This window comes from Uloborus diversus, chromosome 4 (assembly GCF_026930045.1).
Source record: "Uloborus diversus isolate 005 chromosome 4, Udiv.v.3.1, whole genome shotgun sequence".
NCBI lineage: Eukaryota > Metazoa > Arthropoda > Arachnida > Araneae > Uloboridae > Uloborus > Uloborus diversus.
Genome location: NC_072734.1, coordinates 103,708,122 through 103,731,485, shown reverse-complemented (window position 1 = coordinate 103,731,485; position 23,364 = coordinate 103,708,122). Strand labels below are relative to the sequence as shown.

Sequence of the window (23,364 nt, the reverse complement as noted above, 5' to 3'; positions counted from 1 at the left end):
ATCCCCATTTAAGGTGGCAACCTAAAGTTAAAATGCTACTCTCGTGTTTAGGTGTTCAAATTGTTTTGACTGCCCAAGTTGTATGCATACATTATCAACTCGTGCAACAAGTATACAAGTACCTAATCCAGAAGATTCTACAAAAACTATTCCTAAAAAGGTGTGTATTACTTAGTTTGTGGATTCTGTCGTTGGATTTCTAGAGATGTTGGAATTCCTGACCAACCAACAGGTGAGACATTTACACTACATTTTCCGTTTTGCAAATTATCTTGCTCGTCCTTAAAACTAGTGCCGTTATCTGAATTTCCGTTACCTGAATTAAGCTTTTTTTTTTTTTTTTTTTGGGTGGGGGGGGGGGGGGGGGTTGTACTGTAAAAATGAAATTATTTTTCCCACATGGGGGACTTAGTGTTGATTCTTCAATAGTCAACTCCATCTCGCTCTCGATATATATATATAGAGAAAGAGAGAGAAAAAGCTGATAAATCTTCTGGTTTAAAGAAGTTTAATCATTACTTGAATATATGAGGACATAGAAACAAGGGATCCAATAGTTTTCTCCAGATAATTTTCGAAACTGCAGCTCTGAAGCAGTTTTAGATTACCTTTCGGGGGGGGGGGGAGTGATGTTAAAAGAAGAAAAAATTTGGAGAGCTTGTAAATTTTTTGAAATTGATACCTAAAAAATACAATTGTTGACCATCTTTGCTGACGTTAGGAGCAGGTAATAGATCTCTCAGTCTGTCCTCAATTGATTTTTTCGAATCAATTTGCTTCTCCCTCCTAATGCTTTGAAATTGATGTTCCAAACACTCAATTTGTTGACACTCTTTGATGATGTTAGGGTAGGGGTGTACTGAGACTCTCCGCTGAAAATTTTTCAAAATCGAAAACCTAAATACGAAGCTTTTAGGCGATCTTTGATGTTGTTAAGAAGAGAGGTTCATGTCACAGTATGAAAACATTTTCATGTGATTTATCTTTCACATTGGTGATTTAATTAAGTTGAAAAGCTGAGCAACTCATGTAAAAGATGATTGAAATCAGCATCTTTTGGAGTGAGTAAAACCAAAATTCAATCAACACTTGTTTTCGGATTGATTTACTTTTATTCCAAATTTCCTCTAAATCCTAGCATTACTTATTGAGATGTAGCTGTCGTAATGAGCAAAAGGGAATTTTTGATTGCACCAACCCTCTTAGAGTTAATGACGTCAATATTAGGTAACTTTTGCACCCATTGAAACCTGTGGACCATTTTTTGTTTTAATTTGTTCATTACTTCTTGACATATAGTAGTCACAACTGACGAGAAAATATGTTCGATTGCACAACCCTCTTTTGAGACATAGGCACCAAAATGGAATCAGCATCTGTATCCTCTAAGGTTTATATATGGACCAATTTTTGTGTGATTCCTCCCGTTATTTCCTGAGGTCATGCATGACAGAAAAAACGTTGGATCGCTCCACCCCCTTTTGGGGAATTGGCCGTGAAAACTAATGGGCACCAATTCACATAGGAGCACATGTATGTATCAAACTCGTTTGATTTCATGCAGTAGATTTTGCACTGGAGCATCCATAAAAATCTGCTCATGCATATAGACTGAAATGCAAACAGACATTTTCCAAAAAAGGTCAAAATGGACTCTGCACATCTCAAAACAAGCTAATCCGTCAAAATATAAAAACTTTCGCGCAGAAGGACGTATAAAAACGATAAGTATTGTTTGAATATTTCAACACTTTTCCATTTTGTGTTTACTGATCTTCCCAAGCAAACTTCAATGCCGAAAACGAAAATTATAGACATTTTTAAAAGTTAATGTAAAGGTTAGTTCTAAAAATACCAAGTAAGATGTCATAAATCAGAATATGCTGGATTGTGTCAGTTGTATAATTTTTACTGTTTTCATCATCTATGCTAGTAAAGAAAAAAAGTACTAGAATTTAATTTTTCTTTTAAATATTTCATTTAAAATTACTAAATTCAGTGCTTATTTTATTAAATTTAAGCATAAATTGTTATATTTATCAAAATAATTGTTGTTGTTTTTTTTTTTCTAAATAATTGTATATTTGTTGTATTTTTTGCATATTGTGTTACGTTTTCAAAAAATTCTATTTTTGACTTACCTTGTTTTCATAATGTAACTAGCGGCCAGTCCCGACCTTGTTTGGGTTTTAAAAAAAAGCTGCAGTGGCCCCCCAAAAGTGTTTGTACACTTTGAAATTTTGTAGTAAAACCAAAATAACATAAAACTAAATTCGAATATAAAGTCCAATATTTTTTCACATCATTCCTATGTCATTCCTGAATAAAACCCAGTAGTTTTTCTAAAATATTGACAGATCTTTTTTTTTAAATGGGTCAAAAAACAAAGAGACGGAGATAACGCGCCACAAAAGTCATTGTACACTCAAATATTTTTGAATAAATTCATGATTAAAATTATCATATTTTGTATTTGTACTATTTTTGCATTGTGTTGACCCTTAAAAGTCATTTGACATTATTTTTTGTTTATTTATTCCCTAATATTCTGCTTATTACTTTAAAATGGCTGGTATTCATAAAAAAACAACAAACAACATTCGAAATTTGATTTTTCCCCCCACAGTAGCAGTAAATTGGTTTGAAATGTCTCTAAATTAGCTAATTTATTACATCAATAGTAAAGTGCTTGATAAAATGCTTTGAAGAAAAGAATTGGATCGCAAACAAGGTAAGAAAAGGTCAACTGGCAAAGTTAACAAAGCATGATCGGAGATTTACAGTTAAAAAAATTTATGAAAAATAAACATTTGAGTACTGTAAAAGTTTCTGCAGAATTTAATGAAAAATTTTTGCACTTAATTGTCACCAAAAATTGTTCTCCAAGTTTTCTGATTAGCTGGATTAAATGGGACCTCTTCCTGCAGAAATTTTCTTGTTGGTGCAAAAAACAGAAAGCTTATTCTTTTCGTGTCAAAATCAATAATAAATAAGCTCAAAACATTTTGGAATAATGTTTTACCTACAGATGAAAAGAAATTCAACATTTTTGGTTGAATTGTAAAATAATTATAAGTAAAAGAAAAATGAGGAACTTAATCTTAAGAACTTAATTGATCAGTTAATCAGGTGAAAGTGTTCTTGTGTGCTGTTCATTTAAATATTTTAAAAACAATTTTAATTTCTTAGCAAAAAATTTGGTTATCGGAAACAACTGTGTACCTTATCGAGATAACGATAAGATGAACACGGTTTTTCCACTTTTGCCTCTAGTGCCTCGAAAATTCTCCTAAAGCTTAGAAAATATCCGCTCAATCTCCAGATTTGAACTTGATGTAACATATATAGATATACCTAGAGGCTAGATTACGAAAATATAGCTTTGAAACGAAAAGAGCGCTAGAAACAGTAAGCCTTGAAGTCTGGTTGAATACTTATTCAGAAATTGCTCAAAAAAAATTGAAATCTATTCGCAGGTGTTCAAAAGCTGTTTTGGATGTTGAATGATATTCTACTAAATAATAACTTAATAAAAAGTTAGAATATTCAATAATATATAGATATTTTTTTAAGTGTACAAAGACTTTTGTGTGGTGAATTTTCTGGGACTTTTTGGTTTTTAATTTTTAAAAAATTAAGTTTTTAATATTTTATTAAAACTTTACATATAATTTTGTTAAAAATTGATCATAGATCATATAATTAAATGCGTGTCAACTTATACGCGGGTTAGAATTTCTGAAAATTTTCCCTGATTTTTTTCAAAGAAAAAAACACTCAAAAACATGAACATTTTCCTGATTTTATTCCACCTCTTTTCAGCAGATGCTAAAGAAATAAATACTTAAACATTCTGCTATAATTTTACATAGTCTGACTGTGAAATAAAGAATAAATAATTTCAGTAGACGGACGACTACGAGAAAAGTACCGGGATCGACGTATTCGCAAATTTCCAGGCAGTCGCAATTTTTTTTAAAAAATAATATAATATGACTACAGCATAAAATTTCATTGATATAAAATCAAAATAAAAGCATCCAGTAAAAAAAATTGTACCAGCAAAATCGAACCTTTTACAAAAATTGCGATTGCAAAAGTGAACCCTTTTGGTACAAAAGAATAAAAATCAAGCGTTTTTTAACATAAACATGTTCATTACATTTTCCTCCTTTTTATAATGTTTAAATTTAAAATTAGCGGCAAAACACTCTAATTTTTTTCCAAAAATAGGGACTCGACTTATATGCAGGTTTTTGATTTTTCTCCTAAAAGTAGGGGGGGTCGACTTATAAACGAGATGGATTTATAAGTGACTAAATACGGTGTGAAGGGACCATGGGGATGCAAGGAATATGGGCCAACTGATCTGCTGATGATGTAAGAACAATACTCTAAATCATATTTTCCATAGTGATTTTATCCACTACATAGATTAGGCAAATTAAAGTTGCGCTATAAAATTATTTGCACATCGCCTTGAATTTTAAAAGAATGAGGAGAAATCCGGAGGAGTTGAGGGAATTTAGGAATTCACATGGATGAATCACATTACATCACACCCGAGGGTCCCCTGTTCCTATCACAGTAGTGACTTACCCAGATTAGGGACCCTCGGGAAGTTGCAACCTTTTTTATTTAATTCCAAAGTAACAGAATAGAGAATTTAGAAAACAGTTACAAAATACGGAATACAAATAACATAATACAGAATACAAATAACAGAATGGATGATGCACACCGTTAACTGTTGTCCTCTCACACATCCACGTGTAATTTTTTTCGACAAAGAGCCTTGGTTTCAAGATATACATTGAGGATTAAATCACTTGAAGAGCATTTCCTAACTCATATATTTTGATGAGATGTTCTTCTCTAGGTATTTTTCTGTTACTTACTTGTAATAAAAGACTAGTAATGCTTACCACTAACACATAAACAAACTCTTATAATTCTTAAGATACCAAGATTGTAAAGGGCTCCTAAAAGGAGACGACTTTAATCAGGACTGAAGTATATCTGCACGCGTTCAGAATTCCGATTGACTAGTAGGATTAATATTGTATATTCTCACTTAGAAGTGAGTCATTTTCAACCCTGGGATGAATTTCAACCTCTTTTACTCATTTTCTTCCGAAAAATTGCTTTTTTCACATGCCTCTACTTTTTTTTTTTTGGCAATTTCTTTCTGATATTTTCTGATGATAGATTTGTAAGCTATATTATTTAATTATATTCTTTTAAATGCTTAAGTGGGGTCATCATGAATATTTCTCCAATAATTTTTGTTTCTTATTTTCATCTTTTTCAATTTCTTTTCTATTGAATGTTCTTTGTTCATCATTGTTTTAACTCTTAACTTTAAATATACATTACTATGTGCAATTACTCTTTGAGTTGAGAATTTTCTCAGCTAAATATACTTAAGTGTATTCCTTAGCAGATATTTTTCATTTTGATTTTAGTATGTATGAAAAACCGTAAAGGATAGCCCCAAACCCATGCAAAATTACAGCGTTTAGAAACACGGATTAATATTGTCTATCTGCACTACTTGAATTCAAAAACTAATTTGCCTGGTGCATCAATCTCAGTTATAATTCATTTGGATAAATTTTGAAGCATCAACATTCGGTGGCTCTAAATGTTTTGCAATGTCCAAAGTAAATAGAATGCTGTACACCTTATCCTCTGCAACCTCAAATACATGTAAAGCTTTTAGCAGTTCTTATGCTGACATCGTGATTTTTTTTCACTCTCACATGTTTCCACCCCTCAGCATTCAGCTCGAAGAGAACCTTCTGCCATTCTTTTTATTGCAAATGCAGTACAATCAGTGTCTGTTTTTACTTTTATAAGAATAAAACAGTTCGAAACATAAACCTGTAGCAAAGACAAACTATTGGTTTAAAAAATTAGTATAAATACATATGTGCATAATTTATTGCCTATGTCACTCGGTGAGAATGCACCTTTCATGTATTCAAAGAATTTTTTAAATAATTGCATTGGTGCCGGAGATGACCTCAAACATATAACCATACAAAAATTCGCTCTCTCTCTTTATGATAGTATAGATAATTATGTACAAAGTACAATAGTTATATTTGTGTTTTTCATAATGTTTTTTTTTTTACTCCCAGCTAGTGGAGGTTGGCAAGAAGCAGAAAATCCTCACAGCAATCGGGTATTGTTATATTTATTCTGTCTAATAATACTATTATATAAGTAAATTATTTTCTTGAAAACATAATTTTCTTTTTACTGTGTACTTTTGCATGAAAGTTCACGTTTTTAAAAAAATGTGCATGTCAATATTTTTTTTACATAATTCAAATTTTAAAAAATCTAATACCAATGTTTTTTTCTGCGAACTGTAGTTCAAGATTAAGTAAATTTTTACATTGAACAAATTACAAAAAAAATCTGAAACCAATGTTTTATTTCTATGAACTGTAGTTCAAGATTGAGCAATTGTTTGATTTCTAATTACAGATTCATTTTTACTTAAATTGATTGAGGAAATTCATTTTAAGTCTTAACTAAACTAATAATAATGATCTGGCTTGATTTTTAGATTTTATTTTACATACCTTTAATTTCAAAATGCATGTTGTCTGTCGTGTGTCTATGAATGAAACATTGGATCAAGACTAGGAATAAAAATCAGCTACAAAAACCTATGCAGAAAAAATCTTTCTGGCTTGTTGAATATTTTTGGACCCTCATGTGAAGCCGAGAATTGAGGTAGTGAGAAGCAAAGGGATGCAAGTAGACATTTTCACGTTTTGAGTAAAACACAATTTAAGATTAGCTCCTAGTTATGCTTTCATTGAAATTTTTTTCTAAATCATGCTGTACAGCAGCAGCTACCTGGGCTACTAGTACCATCTCTTGCCCCAAGACAGAAGAGGGGTTCACCTACCATGTGTACTGGTCATCTCCAAATTTTTAATTTTGCCACTTACATCCCTTTGCTTCTCATTGCCTTAATTGATCTTAGTACACTTTTTTGTGAGGACATTATATGCTTGGAAATTATCCAGTCTGTTCTTCCAAATAATGACATGCATTTTCAGAGTCTTGATATGTAATTCTGCAGTAATTCTATTTTGCAATACTTTCTAGTAGAGATTATTTGTTGCCTAAGTTTTGTAACCAATGTAAACAGCTGCTGTGATTTCGAAAATTCATTTGGAGAAAAATGAAGTTTACTATTCTCTGCTATTCTCTGAGTAAACAATGTACTCGGATAGAAGTGTACTAATAGTATTTTACGTTGCAAAAAATGTTGAAAGAGATCTTTGACAATTGCTAAGTAAAGCCAAGAAAGTAAAAAGCTGTTAATTATTGCCCCTATCCAGGACTTTCACCAAATTAATTTTAGCAACTAGTGGGAAGGTAATTTAAACTTCAACTTGATGGACATTTGCCTCCAGCTTGATTATAGCTAACCCATATAGAGGAACTCAAAACAATGAAAAAACTGCAATTTTTGGATGTTGTAACCAGATTGTTGGCAAATGCTTGTAGTCCAGCCATAGCTCGAGATGAGCCACACCAGGTTTGCAGATTCTCGCTGGTTGTCTTAATTTAAATTTTGTCCCGCTAATGATTGGAGAAAGGATATTAGCTGTAAATCACTTGAGCTTCAGACCAATTAGCTTAAAAAAAGGATGATACTGCCGTCTTTGGATGTTGTAAAGCCAAGAAAGTTTTTTTTTCTGCACAGGTTATTACACATTTTTAGTGCAAAGTATTACCCATTAAAAACTTGCTCACATTCAGTATATTCATAAATTAGTTTTTAATAGTGTAAGCTTTTCTTATAAAAATGTTTTATGGATGTTATGCATATGAACAAAAATATGTGTGTGTGTAATACATTTCTGTTTTTCATTTTGTTTAAAGATCTCGCAACTAATGGAATTTTATCGTTTGCTTGCTCAAAAAGAAAAACTTGAAAAAGAGAAAAAGAAGATTAGTCAGAGATGTAGTTATCTGCATATTTCTGTAAGTATAAATATGTTTACTCAGTTCATAGTTATTTATCTTAATCAAGGCCCGACTATGATACTTGAAGACACTGGGCACGAACTTTTTTGTGCCCCCCCCCCATATTTAAAGTTTTAAAGATACTTTTTTTTTACATTTAGTATATATAAAGATATTTTACGCCTTGCAATAGTGCAATATCAAAGTATACTCCATTTTTTAAACTTGAGCTGCAAATTTGGTACCCTGGGCCAATGCCCCATGTGCCCATGCCTTAATCTGGTCCTGATCTTAATTGCAGAATTTTCTGCAAAATTACTTTTACAAGAGTGAAGTGAAATGTCATGCTTTTTAATGGATTAATACTGAATAAAATGATTTTCATTTAAATAATCTTAATAATAATACTCTTCCTAGGATAAATATGGCATGTCTGCTGCTGTCGTGAGAAAATTGGCTGGAACACCTATGGCTCTAAGGTTTGCAATCTTTAATTCCTTTAAACTTTTTAATTTTATCTGTACCAGTTTCAATTGTGTTTCATATTGAAGTTTGTTTATACAGTAGAGAACCAATTATCCAGGAAGTTTGGGACCATCGCTATCCCGGGTATCTGAATTTCTCGGTTTTCTGGATCGCTAAAAAGGGCTATTGGCCGATTTAAAAAAAAAAATAAAGTTTAAATTACTAAGCAATAAATAGTAATACAGATTAAAATAAGAAGAAAATAGTTCAGAAATGCTCTTAAATATCGAAATATTAAAAACTACTAGTGAGAGAATAATTTAAATACCAAAAAATATAAGTTATTCATAAAACCTTAGACCCTCACATTCAGTTTGGAAAAGAAAAACTCCCACCACTTTTCGATGTTTCAAAACGAAAGAAAATGAAGAGAAGGGCAAGAATAAAATCTGAACGTAAATGTGCAATTTTTTTTTTTACTGTAGTTTATAAAAGAATTTGTTTTTATGAACGCGTTTTTTTCTTTTTTTTTATTTAATTATTTGTAAAGATTTTCTGTTTGCAATTACGGTAGTTTTTGATTCTTACTGCGTTTGCATTAAGTTAATATCAATAGAAATTTGATTTGTGAGTTCTTGCAGATCGTTCCACAATCACTATGTAGAAAATTTGCGAATCTGGTTTCCGGCGTTTCCTGCACTTTTGCGATGTCACTTACACTCTAAACAGCTTTAATTAAAGGCCATTAAATAAAATATTGCATTAGAATACGACAATATTCATTTCTTTAGTTTTCAGTTGCAATTAAACACGAAAATTTCAGACTTACGAGTGTACTTTTTAATTCAAGAAAATATTACGGAAATTTTGCTCCTCGTAAAGGATGATAACCCTTTGAAGTTTGTTTTCGTAAACATTTTCCCGAGTTATATGTGAGTAATATGGTATTTATTAAGTAACCGTTCATATTCTTTTAGGTATTTCAAAAAAAAAAAAAATATATATATATATATATATATATATATGTAAATATATTAGTTTTTCAAAAATTGGCAAAAATGCATATTTAAAAAAAAAGGCGGAAAAATCGGTAACAAATTGCCGGTTTTCTGGTTTCTCGGTTTTTTGGTTCCTGGATAAAAGGTTCTGCACTGTAGTCATTGTGAAAGAATAGTTTCGAGTACATATCATTCCCCCTGCCCCCATGTTCATTAAGTTATACTTCAACTGCTGAGTTAAAATTGCTGAGTTCCACATGAAATAATGTGGGCTTGTTTCAATAACATCATGAAGGTGACTCAGTGACTCCAACGAAATTGATCGCTTTTAATTAAGATTTAAGAAACTTATTTTCAGTTCGCTGTTTACAGACATTTTAATAGCTTGGTTGCCGCAACACACCACTTCCGACGTTGCTGTCCTTTGCTGCTCCTCTTGCTCTCTTGGCTAGGACTCATGTGGCATTTCTCCCAGTGCCTTTGATGCACCATCACTGTACGCTCTCGTGGAATAGTCTATGTCCCGCAATTATGAATGCTAAATTAGAATTATAAAAGAAACTAAACATATATTCCTATGTTCCGCTTTCATGATAGTGAATTATGATGACATTGTCTTATTACATTGTTCTACATTACATCTAAACATTGTTTCTGTACATATATTATATATTTCAAACTAAATATATTTTGGAAATACGTAAACTGACAGGTATAACGATGAAGCAGTCTTCTAACTACAAACAATTTTTCACCAATAAAAAATGGAATGAATTAGCTATTAAAACTCAAAAGCCGGTTAATGACTCAGAAAAGGTAAAATCTTAATGAAATTGGAGAAATTCAGAGGCCGGGCTAAGGATTTCGAATTGTTAGCCAGTAAATTAGCCAAATTTTAAAAGTGTTATCAAGTCTTAGCCAAAGACTAACTTTAACTGATTTTAATGTATTTTTGTTTATAGAATTATTTAATCAGATAATGAAGTATAACTTAATTTTTAACAATCTTTTGAGGATAAGGCAGGAAGATACATTTTTCTATGGAAATTTTGGAGTTTTCTGTTCTTCAACAAATTTGCCAAATTAATTTTTTTTTTTTTTTTTTGACGAATTTACGATTTTATCGCATTTGGCGCAGTGGCGAATGCTTAACGCAGTCCCTGAAATTTATTTATCCATGTTGATTTTTTAACCTTTAGATTGAAACAATTAAGAAAGACTGATCATAAATGTCATTGTACCCAAAATCCACATAACATTAAGTAAGTGAGATTTAAAAAATAATAGTAATTAAGAAATAAAATTAAAGTAGAAAAATAAAGGCTTAGTAATTTTGTTTTGGGTTGACCCTTAAAAATGATAACGATAAATTTGTCTTAAATTTTCTAATTGGTTTCTTAAATCATGGATATTTTGTATGCTTAATAAATAGAGTTTGTTCTATTCCCTCCACTTTATCTAAGTTTACTCTAAACTGGTTTATGATTACTCTTAATTAGAGAAACTGGGAGGGAGTTTAATATACTAATAAATCACTACAATGACTTTAAGTTTCAAGAAATAAGATTACTTAAACAATTTTAACTTATTTCATTAGTTACCAGTAATGACTAATCATAAAAATTTTGACCACTAGTAACATACATTAAGATTCTTCTGTCTCTTTTTGTGCAGCAAAGGTGAACCTGAAAGCTCAGAACAGTTAATAATACCAGAAGCAACAACAGATGTTCCACCTTTGCCTGAAAAGTACTTAACAGAACCTCTTAATTTAGCCACAGGTATGTTCTCATAAAATTATTTATATCTTTATTATTGTTACTAATCCAATGATGAAAGTTGTGTTCTATTTTCTAATGCTGCTAGAGTGATATCATACATGCATCCCTGTATTATTGTTATTTTTAAGTTATATAAGTTTGACTTAAAGGTTATTACTTACTGTTTATTACCAAAAGTGTTTTGCTTTCATTTTTCAAGTTGTGTCGCACTATTGTTTGCGAACTCTCACTGGTGTGCTAAGTAATTTTTAGCTACTATTAATCTCATATTTCATGAGAAGACTTCTGTCTTCAGCTGGGTTATCAACTATCCCAGCCCAATGAGCCCATAACAAGGACAAAACTGTAGTCTTCGATTGTCGTAACCAGGCTGCCGGTCAAGTGTGTTTGTGATCCGAAATTTCCAACATTTCCAAAAATTTTGTGTTGTTGTTTTTGAAAATTTTCGTCTGGCAACATTCTAAAACTAAAAAGAATGTTAAAAAAAAAGAAAGGAAGAAAACCTCTTAAAATGTTTTTTTTTAAATCAATTTTTGTATGCATATTTAAAGAGTTTTATGGAGGGGGGGAGGGGTCAAGCTTCCGAAAATTTCTTCTTCGGGACAGTAACTTACGTCTTATTAAACAAGTTGTATTTTACCTGATATTGAATATATGTTCTTCATTTGTTCTTTTGAAGTTTAGTTGTGTTATTTATGTACTTTTCTTTCATACATTACCTTTTTTTTAGTTTGTACATTGAAACAAAGGCTCTTTCAACCACAGTTTCAACCTACATATATTTCAGAGTTGTTACCTCAAAATAAATATTTGCATATCAAGAGATCACAACGTTGCAAGGTAGATTGAAATTATGTGTTCATTGTCATTTTATTCTTAAATTATTTCAGCTTTCATTTATTTATTTTTTAAATATTATTAGGCCTAAATACATTTAAAAAATTCGAATATTTCTTTATGTCTATCAATTCTTAGTTATGCCTTAAAAAATATTCAATGTTTCCTTTGCTATAGGTGTGTGAGCATAACTTAAGTAAGCCTGAGTTTAATCCATCATCAATTAAGTTTAAAATACAGCTAGCTGCATTGTAAGTTTTTTTCCCCTATCAAAACTTATTTTAAGTTTATGTTTAAGTTTATTACTTAAGTTTATTTTTCGTCTATAGTTTGAATTGTGTTTATTGCCCATGTATTTATTAACTTTTCTGAGTTTTATAATTATTATTTTTTAGCTACCATATTCCTGAACTGAGGATAAAAAATGTGTCAAAACTATACATGAATAAAGTAAGTTTCTTTCAATACTACTCTGTATGTAACTTATCTTATTTCTTTATTTGTTGATTGTTTGTCAAATCCCTTCACCCTTAATCATTTTATAAATGTCTATGAATTTCACTTTACTAAAATATCAATAGATACCAATCTGTCTTGGCTGATGCAAAAGCCAAATGCTTTTATGTACATTTGTGTCGGGGTTTGAAAAATCTCATACTTTTTGCATGCCTGAATAAAACTTTTGCAAAAATTGTTTGAAAAAATGTTGCACACATAGTACAACACAAAATCAAAAGGTGTTTAAAAAAATTTTCTTTTTTTTTCGTTTGTGGCTGTTTTGCATTTTAATAGAACTAATAAATGCACCAGGACATGTATATAACTCAAATTGACAATTTTTGACTTGCGGCAGTGTTGTATTAAGTGTGCCATGTCTGCATTAATGATTATTTATATTAGTTAGTGTTAGTGTGCATAATGTATGAGAATACATTATGCACACACAACTCAAATACATCATTTTTTTGTAATAATAGTGGCCAAATGTTCATGCGTAGTGTGTGCATATAAAGGAGTGAAAAGAAAGTTTATGAATTAAAATAATTTTATATTCCTAATATGGCATGGACGTGAGGTGTGCTTTTTTTTTTTTTTTTTTTGTGGCTTATGGCACTTGCTTAGCACACGAGCCCAGGTTTTATATTGTGTATCTTTTTATATTTATCACTCAAGTAGAGCCTAGGTTTTCTGACTGATTTTCATAAAATTATTGCCCGAAATTAGTTTTAAATATGCAAATGTGCACATCAAAGAGTTTTTTCACCAAAATTTAGTTTTGTTGTTTTTTAGATTACAATTTTAAACACATTTTACTCATAAAATTGTAGATATGGAGATGAGTTATTAACAGCAAAAATGTATCTATGTGATAGAAAAAAAAAAAAACTAAGAAATGAGTATGTTCCAATGAAACTGCAACCTGTTTTTAAGCAGCAATGTTAAATTCTTCAGTAAGAACTCCTTCAAAAACTTAAATACTAAAGAATTTCACTAGTGGTGACTGGGAAGCACTATCATAATTAATCTGACTTGTGTTTGCAAAAAATGTGATGTGTTCTTGAAAGATGTTATTTGGAGAATACACTGATGGTGTTCCTAGAATATTGATTACTACAAAATTCATGCTGACAATACAAGACAAGCCTGTCCATTAATGGTTAAGTGCCTTAACTAGTCATTTACCCTTTTTCTTTTCTATGTGTAGGCCTCAAAAAATATTGCTATTCGTATTTAAAAAAAAGTTTCCTGTGTGCATACAAAAGCACCTCGTGCAAAGCTTTGCATGTAGCACTAATATACTTAATGCTGGTATATTAGTGCTACCTGGAGAGATAGTGTTGGTTGTGCCTCATATGTTATATGACCTATGAAATATGTTGATTATATATTGTTATTTATATATTTGTAAATGTGTATTTTCTAGCCATGTCGAGTGGAACTGGTTCTAATCAATCCTACACCACAACCTGCCCACATCACCTTTGAAAATGTTGAGACTACTGATGATTTGTTCTCTGAGGTATGATGTGTACAAATTATTATAATTATTTTGAATTGTAAAAGCTCATTTGTTTCAGTAAAATACAAGAGGGTAAATAGAAAATGATTTAAAATGTTGTGCTAACATGTGTTTAAAATTAAGAAGTCATTTAAAAAAAGCCTAAATTGTCAGTAAAATGCTGCATATTGTTTCATTTGCTGTCAGATTTTAATTTTTGAATAACATAGCTGCATAAAGAATCTTCTATTTATATAATCTATATATATATATATATATATAAAATAATAATAAAAGTGAAATATATTGAAAAGACCACACCAAGAGCCCATAGATGCGCATCGCAGCAAAACTAAAAAGCCAAGTAAATATAAAATTAAGCAAACAGAATTACAAATATTAAACAAATTATAAATACCAAATGATGATAAAAAGGAAAAATGCAAACAGCTATTAAGTAGGAATAGAAAAAGAGTGAATCCAGAGCTCATCAGCCGTGGAGGATTCATTAATTATGGTCAAAAGACCAAAATTTTAACTATAAACTAGAAGAGAATGCTTAAGCTCCAGTACATGTAATATAGAGTAACAATGGGCAAACGCACCACTTGTTAAGCTAAAAACAATAAACTAGAGCTCAAACCTAAAACTAAAAGCAGGGGGTTTCGCCTCGACTAATTAGGAAAACAAGTTCCGATAATTAGCCTTCCACGGGACAGTACCTGCCAATAACAAAATTGTCTTACCTTGAAATCCAAGTAAACATATCCAGTCCATTGTTCAGCATGATAAAAAGGCTATCCATTCGTCAACAAAACATTAAAAATATAAAAACCATGTCCAAAAAACAATCCAAAGACGTACCAGGTCACCTGTTTCGCACGTGTAAAAGTTTTATCCACTACAGTGATTCATAAAAAAATGGTTTGTCACGGTTGTATCATACATTTACACAGTTAAACAGTTTCAAAAGAAGCGAAATGTTCATCGAAGGCTATACTTAAGCAGATGTTTTCAACTAGATTTTTAGGGAAGTTATTATGAAAAAGTAAGTTTTTGAGTACTGAAATTTCTTGCTTAAATGCAAAAATGGTGTTGCAAATTCTTTTAATTCTGATAGCTTGCGAAACAATAATGCCAATAAAAACCTTTTTACTAAGGCAGGAGGAGAAATTTTGTAAACTGTTAACTGCGAAATTGAATTCACGTCTTTTATCATAGATTGTAGTGGAACAATTTGAGTCAATTTGTATGTTGATATCCAAGAAATTAAAGCTATTATGATTAGAATTGGTCTTTTTGAGCGTTAATGAACTATGATAAATAGTTTTGCTGAGTTCAGAAAAATTAGGAAAATTAATACACAAAAGGTCATCAATGTATCTGCAACAAAGAGGTGTAGAGGAAGGATTGTCAATTAAGTATTTTCGTTCATAATATAAAAGAAAAAGGTTGGCTAATGTAGAGCTAAAATTAGCTCCCATTGCTATGCCATTAATTTGAAGAAAACAAGAATTACCATTTTTGAAAAAATTATTGAAAATACAAAATTTAAAAAGACCAATAAAAAACAATTCATTAAAATCAAGGGAATCCTTGACTGAATTAAAAAGTTCTGAAACAGAGGAAAAAAGTTCAACGAGTGGGATATTGGTGAAGAGGTTTTCAAAATCAAAAGTTTCTAAGTGGTTTATATCAAGCATATTAAGTAAATTGATGACTTCAACACTATTATTAACAATCCAGAACCAATTCATTTGTTGAAGTTTAAGTTGTTCAAGAATTTTTTTGAGAAATTGTTCAAGCTTTACACTCAGATTTTTTCCAATGGTGTTGGTGGCAGAGCAAATAAATCGAAATCCAACAGGTGTTTTATGAAATTTTGGAATTGCATATAAGTAAGGTAAGTTAACAGAATCAGGACGTGGCAATTTAAAAAGTTTGTAAGCAGCAGCAAATTTTTTGATGATGGAGGATTCATTAAGTTTGGAGGAAACATAAGTGGTGGTTTTTTCAAGTTCATTTTTCAAAATATTAGCATATAATTTTTTGCAGCAGATAGAGTAATTAGAACTTGCTTTATCAACAACTGTAAAGACAAAAGCTTTTTTAAAATTATTGATGGCATTATTTTCATCAGCAGAAAGATGGAAGTATGAAGATTCAGTGTTAGCAATATCACGTAAACGTGATTTCAGTTCAATTAAAAAGTGGTGTCTATATTCAAGAAATGCATTGAGTGGAACATTAAAACAATAGGAGATTTTTCTTAAAAAATATTCAAGTTCAAATGTAAGCTTATTAAAAGCTTTTAGGAAATTAATACGAAAATTAGGCCGATATTTAGTACCCAAACTAAAAAGTTTAATGAGTTTTTTGTTTTGTAAAAAATTCAAATCACCGGTCAGAATATGACCAAAATCAGAGTTGAAGAAGATGGAATTAGAGAAATTAGCACAATTACAATCAAAATTCAAATATTTTTCAAAATTTTTTGCAACTTCTTGATAGTTTAGAATATTTTTTGAGAAAGGAGGATGGAATTTGTAGCTGAAGACAATTTGTAGATCCTTGATGGGAAAAAAATCCAAAAGTTTACTGTGTAGTTTAGAAAAGTTTAAATAGTCGAATGATTTTTGTAAAAAACTAAAGGTGCAGTAGTAAGTTTGATGTTGTTGCGTATAACCAACTTTGTAGATCAGAAGATCATAACAAAGAAATTCAAAGTGTGAATTTTTAAAAAGGTAGTTCGGAAGGAAATTTTTAAGTTTTTTTAGAAATTTTTGTTTAAGACCAAAAAGAAATTTCCTAACATATTCAGTGTCATAAGAATGACAAAAAGAATTTTCAAGCTTATTAAGAATTTCAAAGGGCGAAAAAATGCAGAAACGAGGAGGGGATTTTCCTGATCCTCTATTAAACCGAGAAGTACTTGTATTATTTCCAAATCTAAACAAAGAATAAATACAAAGATTTTTAGAAGAGTTATGGTATGCTGTATATAATTTATTATCAAGGGAGGAATTTAACCCATAGGGGAAAATAGATTTGAAACGAAGAATAAAATGAGATTCTAGTGAAAGTCTCTTTTCCAAAGAGTGTTCAAAACCTAGAATTGAAATAGAAATTTTATCAAAACTGTGAAATTGAAAATGCTGAAGTTCTTTGTCTTCTTTGTTTTTAAACGAAAGTATATCGTGTCTGTGATTGTTGATACGAATATTTAGAGCATTCCTAGTTTGTCCAATATAACATAGATTTCAGGAAAGACATTTAATAAGATAAACAAGATGATGTTGCTTTCAAAAGTTACCCTCAAAATGAACACTAGCTTCAGTGTCAGCCAAAGATCAAATTTTACAACGATTATTTGTACATAAGCCCATAGTAAAGAAAGTAGGTGCGGTAAGACAATTTATAGCAGCAAGACTGTACATCGTGGAATCGAGGAATCGACGAAACCCGAAAATTAAAAGAACAGCATAGAAACAAAGCAAACACCTAGTATGTAAATTAGAAGGCACAAAGCAGCACAAAAATTAATTACATACAAGATAAAATAATAATAAAAGTGAAATATATTGAAAAGACGACACCAAGAGCCCATAGATGCGCATCGCAGCAAAACTAAAAAGCCAAGTAAATATAAAATTAAGCAAACAGAATTACAAATATTAAACAAATTATAAATACCAAATGATGATAAAAAGGAAAAATGCAAACAGCTATTAAGTAGGAATAGAAAAAGAGTGAATCCAGAGCTCATCAGCCGTGGAGGATTCATTAATTATGGTCAAAAGACCAAAATTTTAACTATAAACTAGAAGAGAATGCTTAAGCTCCAGTACATATAATATAGAGTAACAATGGGCAAACGCACCACTTGTTAAGCTAAAAACAATAAACTAGAGCTCAAACCTAAAACTAAAAGCAGGGGGTTTCGCGTCGACTAATTAGGAAAACAAGTTCCGATAATTAGCCTTCCACGGGACAGTACCTGCCAATAACAAAATTGTCTTACCTTGAAATCCAAGTAAACATATCCAGTCCATTGTTCAGCATGATAAAAAGGCTATCCATTCGTCAACAAAACATTAAAAATATAAAAACCATGTCCAAAAAACAATCCAAAGACGTACCAGGTCACCTGTTTCGCATGTGTAAAAGTTTTATCCACTACAGTGATTCATAAAAAAATGGTTTGTCACGGTTGTATCATACATTTACACAGTTAAACAGTTTCAAAAGAAGCGAAATGTTCATCGAAGGCTATACTTAAGCAGATGTTTTCAACTAGATTTTTAGGGAAGTTATTATGAAAAAGTAAGTTTTTGAGTACTGAAATTTCTTGCTTAAATGCAAAAATGGTGTTGCAAATTCTTTTAATTCTGATAGCTTGCGAAACAATAATGCCAATAAAAACCTTTTTACTAAGGCAGGAGGAGAAATTTTGTAAACTGTTAACTGCGAAATTGAATTCACGTCTTTTATCATAGATTGTAGTGGAACAATTTGAGTCAATTTGTATGTTGATATCCAAGAAATTAAAGCTATTATGATTAGAATTGGTCTTTTTGAGCGTTAATGAACTATGATAAATAGTTTTGCTGCGTTCAGAAAAATTAGGAAAATTAATACACAAAAGGTCATCAATGTATCTACAACAAAGAGGTGTAGAGGAAGGATTGTCAATTAAGTATTTTCGTTCATAATATAAAAGAAAAAGGTTGGCTAATGTAGAGCTAAAATTAGCTCCCATTGCTATGCCATTAATTTGAAGAAAACAAGAATTACCATTTTTGAAAAAATTATTGAAAATACAAAATTTAAAAAGACCAATAAAAAACAATTCATTAAAATCAAGGGAATCCTTGACTGAATTAAAAAGTTCTGAAACAGAGGAAAAAAGTTCAACGAGTGGGATATTGGTGAAGAGGTTTTCAAAATCAAAAGTTTCTAAGTGGTTTATATCAAGCATATTAAGTAAATTGATGACTTCAACACTATTATTAACAATCCAGAACCAATTCATTTGTTGAAGTTTAAGTTGTTCAAGAATTTTTTTGAGAAATTGTTTAAGCTTTACACTCAGATTTTTTCCAATGGTGTTGGTGGCAGAGCAAATAAATCGAAATCCAACAGGTGTTTTATGAAATTTTGGAATTGCATATAAGTAAGGTAAGTTAACAGAATCAGGACGTGGCAATTTAAAAAGTTTGTAAGCAGCAGCAAATTTTTTGATGATGGAGGATTCATTAAGTTTGGAGGAAACATAAGTGGTGGTTTTTTCGAGTTCATTTTTCAAAATATTAGCATATAATTTTTTGCAGCAGATAGAGTAATTAGAACTTGCTTTATCAACAACTGTAAAGACAAAAGCTTTTTTAAAATTATTGATGGCATTATTTTCATCAGCAGAAAGATGGAAGTATGAAGATTCAGTGTTAGCAATATCACGTAAACGTGATTTCAGTTCAATTAAAAAGTGGTGTCTATATTCAAGAAATGCACTGAGTGGAACATTAAAACAATAGGAGATTTTTCTTAAAAAATATTCAAGTTCAAATGTAAGCTTATTAAAAGCTTTTAGGAAATTAATACGAAAATTAGGCCGATATTTAGTACCCAAACTAAAAAGTTTAATGAGTTTTTTGTTTTGTAAAAAATTCAAATCACCGGTCAGAATATGACCAAAATCAGAGTTGAAAAAGATGGAATTAGAGAAATTAGCACAATTACAATCAAAATTCAAATATTTTTCAAAATTTTTTGCAACTTCTTGATAGTTTAGAATATTTTTTGAGAAAGGAGGATTAAATTTGTAGCTGAAGACAATTTGTAGATCCTTGATGGGAAAAAAATCCAAAAGTTTACTGTGTAGTTTAGAAAAGTTTAAATAGTCGAATGATTTTTTAAAAAACTAAAGGTGCAGTAGTAAGTTTGATGTTGTTGCGTATAACCAACTTTGTAGATCAGAAGATCATAACAAAGAAATTCAAAGTGTGAATTTTTAAAAAGGTAGTTCGGAAGGAAATTTTTAAGTTTTTTTAGAAATTTTTGTTTAAGACCAAAAAGAAATTTCCTAACATATTCAGTGTCATAAGAATGACAAAAAGAATTTTCAAGCTTATTAAGAATTTCAAAGGGCGAAAAAATGCAGAAACGAGGAGGGGATTTTCCTGATCCTCTATTAAACCGAGAAGTACTTGTATTATTTCCAAATCTAAACAAAGAATAAATACAAAGATTTTTAGAAGAGTTATGGTATGCTGTATATAATTTATTATCAAGGGAGGAATTTAACCCATAGGGGAAAATAGATTTGAAACGAAGAATAAAATGAGATTCTAGTGAAAGTCTCTTTTCCAAAGAGTGTTCAAAACCTAGAATTGAAATAGAAATTTTATCAAAACTGTGAAATTGAAAATGCTGAAGTTCTTTGTCTTCTTTGTTTTTAAACGAAAGTATATCATGTCTGTGATTGTTGATACGAATATTTAGAGCATTCCTAGTTTGTCCAATATAACATAGATTTCAGGAAAGACATTTAATAAGATAAACAAGATGATGTTGCTTTCAAAAGTTACCCTCATTACCTGTGGAAGGTTAATTATCGGAACTTGTTTTCCTAATTAGTCGAGGCGAAACCCCCTGCTTTTAGTTTTAGGTTTGAGCTCTAGTTTATTGTTTTTAGCTTAACAAGTGGTGCGTTTGCCCATTGTTACTCTATATTACATGTACTGGAGCTTAAGCATTCTCTTCTAGTTTATAGTTAAAATTTTGGTCTTTTGACCATAATTAATGAATCCTCCACGGCTGATGAGCTCTGGATTCACTCTTTTTCTATTCCTACTTAATAGCTGTTTGCATTTTTCCTTTTTATCATCATTTGGTATTTATAATTTGTTTAATATTTGTAATTCTGTTTGCTTAATTGTATATATATATATATATATATATATATATATATATATATATATATATATATATCCTTTTTTGCACTCTTTTGAATCCTACTATCTTTTTTATCCTGTTTTATTTTAAAATTTTTCAAAAATAGTCTTCATGTTTTAGGTTAAAGTTCCTCCTTGTGAATTAGTTCTGGCTCCTCGAGATGATACAGCGGAATTTGATGATTCAAATGACACTGCTAATTTTAAGGATGATCCAAAGTAATTTGATTTTAATTATTTATTACAAATTCTTGTAGTTAAACATAATTGCACTATGTTTACATTTTATGCAGTCTGCTCGTGTGATGTATTGGCTTCTAATACACTGCAAGTTTTAAATGTTCTGTGGAGATGTGGTTGCAAGGTTCTGTGTTTGTTACTCAGTTTTGATTTTTTTTTTCCATTAGAAACAGAATTCTCCCTATTTTTTTTATATGGTTCTTGATCTCTCTTCAAATATTTTGTTTTTCCCTAATCTATGATATCTCTGATTTGATCTAATTTCATGTTAATTAGGAAAATGTACAAACTTGCACAAGTTTTCAAAGAGTGAAACTTCTTTATTTTCCTTCTTTTTTTCAGAAGTTGAATTGATAAAATGTAATTTTTACTGTTATTTTACTTTTGATTGTATAGAAACAACAAAAAACTCTTACAACATGTATGCTTTAGTTGATTCTTTCCTCACAAATTTTGGACAAGTTTATGTTTTATAAAACTCAGCATTTCTGGCATTCATCTATGGAATTGAGCTTAAACTGTGATTAAAATTATTTTTTATTATTTAAAAAAATCCACTGGTATTTTCATTCAAAGCCAAAGAATTTTCACAAATATCTTTGCTGAATGGAGTCGTTTTCCAAAATTTTAAAAATGTTTTTTTCTGAAAGAACATGCTTAAAAACATAGAATCGGACCATTTTTTAAATAATTTGTTTATAAGTTTAATATTTTTAAAAAATTACTTAAATCGCTGAGCTTTCATTATTTATGCTTCTGCCAATGACATCACAAATGATGAAATGCTATTCAGTGTTGCCATTCACAGAGCAAAATATTTAATTCACATCTTTACTCACGTGTATTGGCAACGATATGGTTGATAGCAAGTGTAGAGTGCAATTTTAATTTGCTTCTTGATTATCTTAACGTGGAAACATGGTAGAAAGATGCACCAAAGAGCATCATTTGTAATGTGATCAAGACTGCCCCTTGTTTGAAAAATCGGACATTTTAAAAAAATAATTAAAAAGTAACTGTTGGGAAAATGAAAGTATTTTCTGGGTCTATGTTATTTTTTTTTCTTATGCTATCAATTTCAGTGACAAAAAATACTACTTTTGACTGAAGGAAACAACTCCATTAATGCCCATCTATGAATGCTTGCAGTTTATTAATAAGAATTTTTTGATGATAAGATTTGATTTTTTAATTGTTTATTTACAATTCAAAACAGCATTTGAAAATAATATTTACCTTTTTTCTTGGCAATATTATTTTCTGAGACAAATGTCTCAGTGGATTGAAAAGGAAAGGAAAACCATTCTTAATTTTACTCAGGTCTATTTTATAATGTCTTGTAAATGTGTATCTCTTATTTGTGACCCAAGAATTAAGTTATAAATGTAAAGAAAACTAATAATTAAGTGTACAGTGAACAGAGCTACCTTTTTATGTATTTGTTATAGCAATTTTCAGCAATCCTTATGATTTTTTTTTTCTATTTCTAGTGTTGTGACTTTTCGCAAATCAAATAAACTAGGTTTTATATTTAGTGTGACACCTACATCAAAAAATGTTTTGGTAAGTTATTGTTTATTAAGCCATAATTTCTCCCAACTTGTTCACCTAACTGTTATGTTTAAAGTTTCAATGTTGTTTTTCAATCTAAAAAATATCATTTTTCTGTGTGATAAATCTACTTTAAAATGTGACTTAAAATTGTATGTAACTTAAAAGTTTTTTGCCCCTGTAAATGATTCAACATCCCCCCCCCCCCCCCCCCCGCCAAACATAATGTGGTTGTTTTTTTTTAATTAAAGATTTATAACTATTACATCTCAGTTCAAGTTCTGCATGCTCTTATTTTCCAGAAAAAAAAATGTAGGTAAAAATTTTGCTTCAAATACTTGGTTTTATAATATGTACTCAAAATTATATTGGGTCAATCCGGTAAAAATCACCTAGGCCGTGTTGCTCGACATTTTTGATTTTCCTAATTTTTTTACTAGTTATTTCTCACTACTTAGTGAGTTCAAAAATGTTGAAAAAAAAATTTTTAGGCTCATACTTTTTTTAACACGCCATTTTAAGTTTGCTTAGTAGTCGTTTATGAA

The 23,364-nt window shown here is 30.3% G+C and overlaps 1 protein-coding gene across 1 annotated transcript in view; it reads left to right on the top strand.

The window, feature by feature from the left end:
* The window catches only part of LOC129220742 (dynactin subunit 4-like), a 38,294-nt gene that overhangs the window by 10,638 nt on the left and 4,292 nt on the right, over positions 1 to 23,364 (top strand). The window contains 12 exon segments of the mRNA XM_054855170.1: positions 52 to 160; positions 163 to 232; positions 6,144 to 6,187; positions 7,912 to 8,013; positions 8,413 to 8,474; positions 11,133 to 11,239; positions 11,970 to 12,079; positions 12,254 to 12,327; positions 12,472 to 12,526; positions 14,001 to 14,096; positions 21,150 to 21,247; positions 22,759 to 22,831. Coding sequence (XP_054711145.1) covers positions 52 to 160; positions 163 to 232; positions 6,144 to 6,187; positions 7,912 to 8,013; positions 8,413 to 8,474; positions 11,133 to 11,239; positions 11,970 to 12,079; positions 12,254 to 12,327; positions 12,472 to 12,526; positions 14,001 to 14,096; positions 21,150 to 21,247; positions 22,759 to 22,831 — 1,000 coding nt within the window.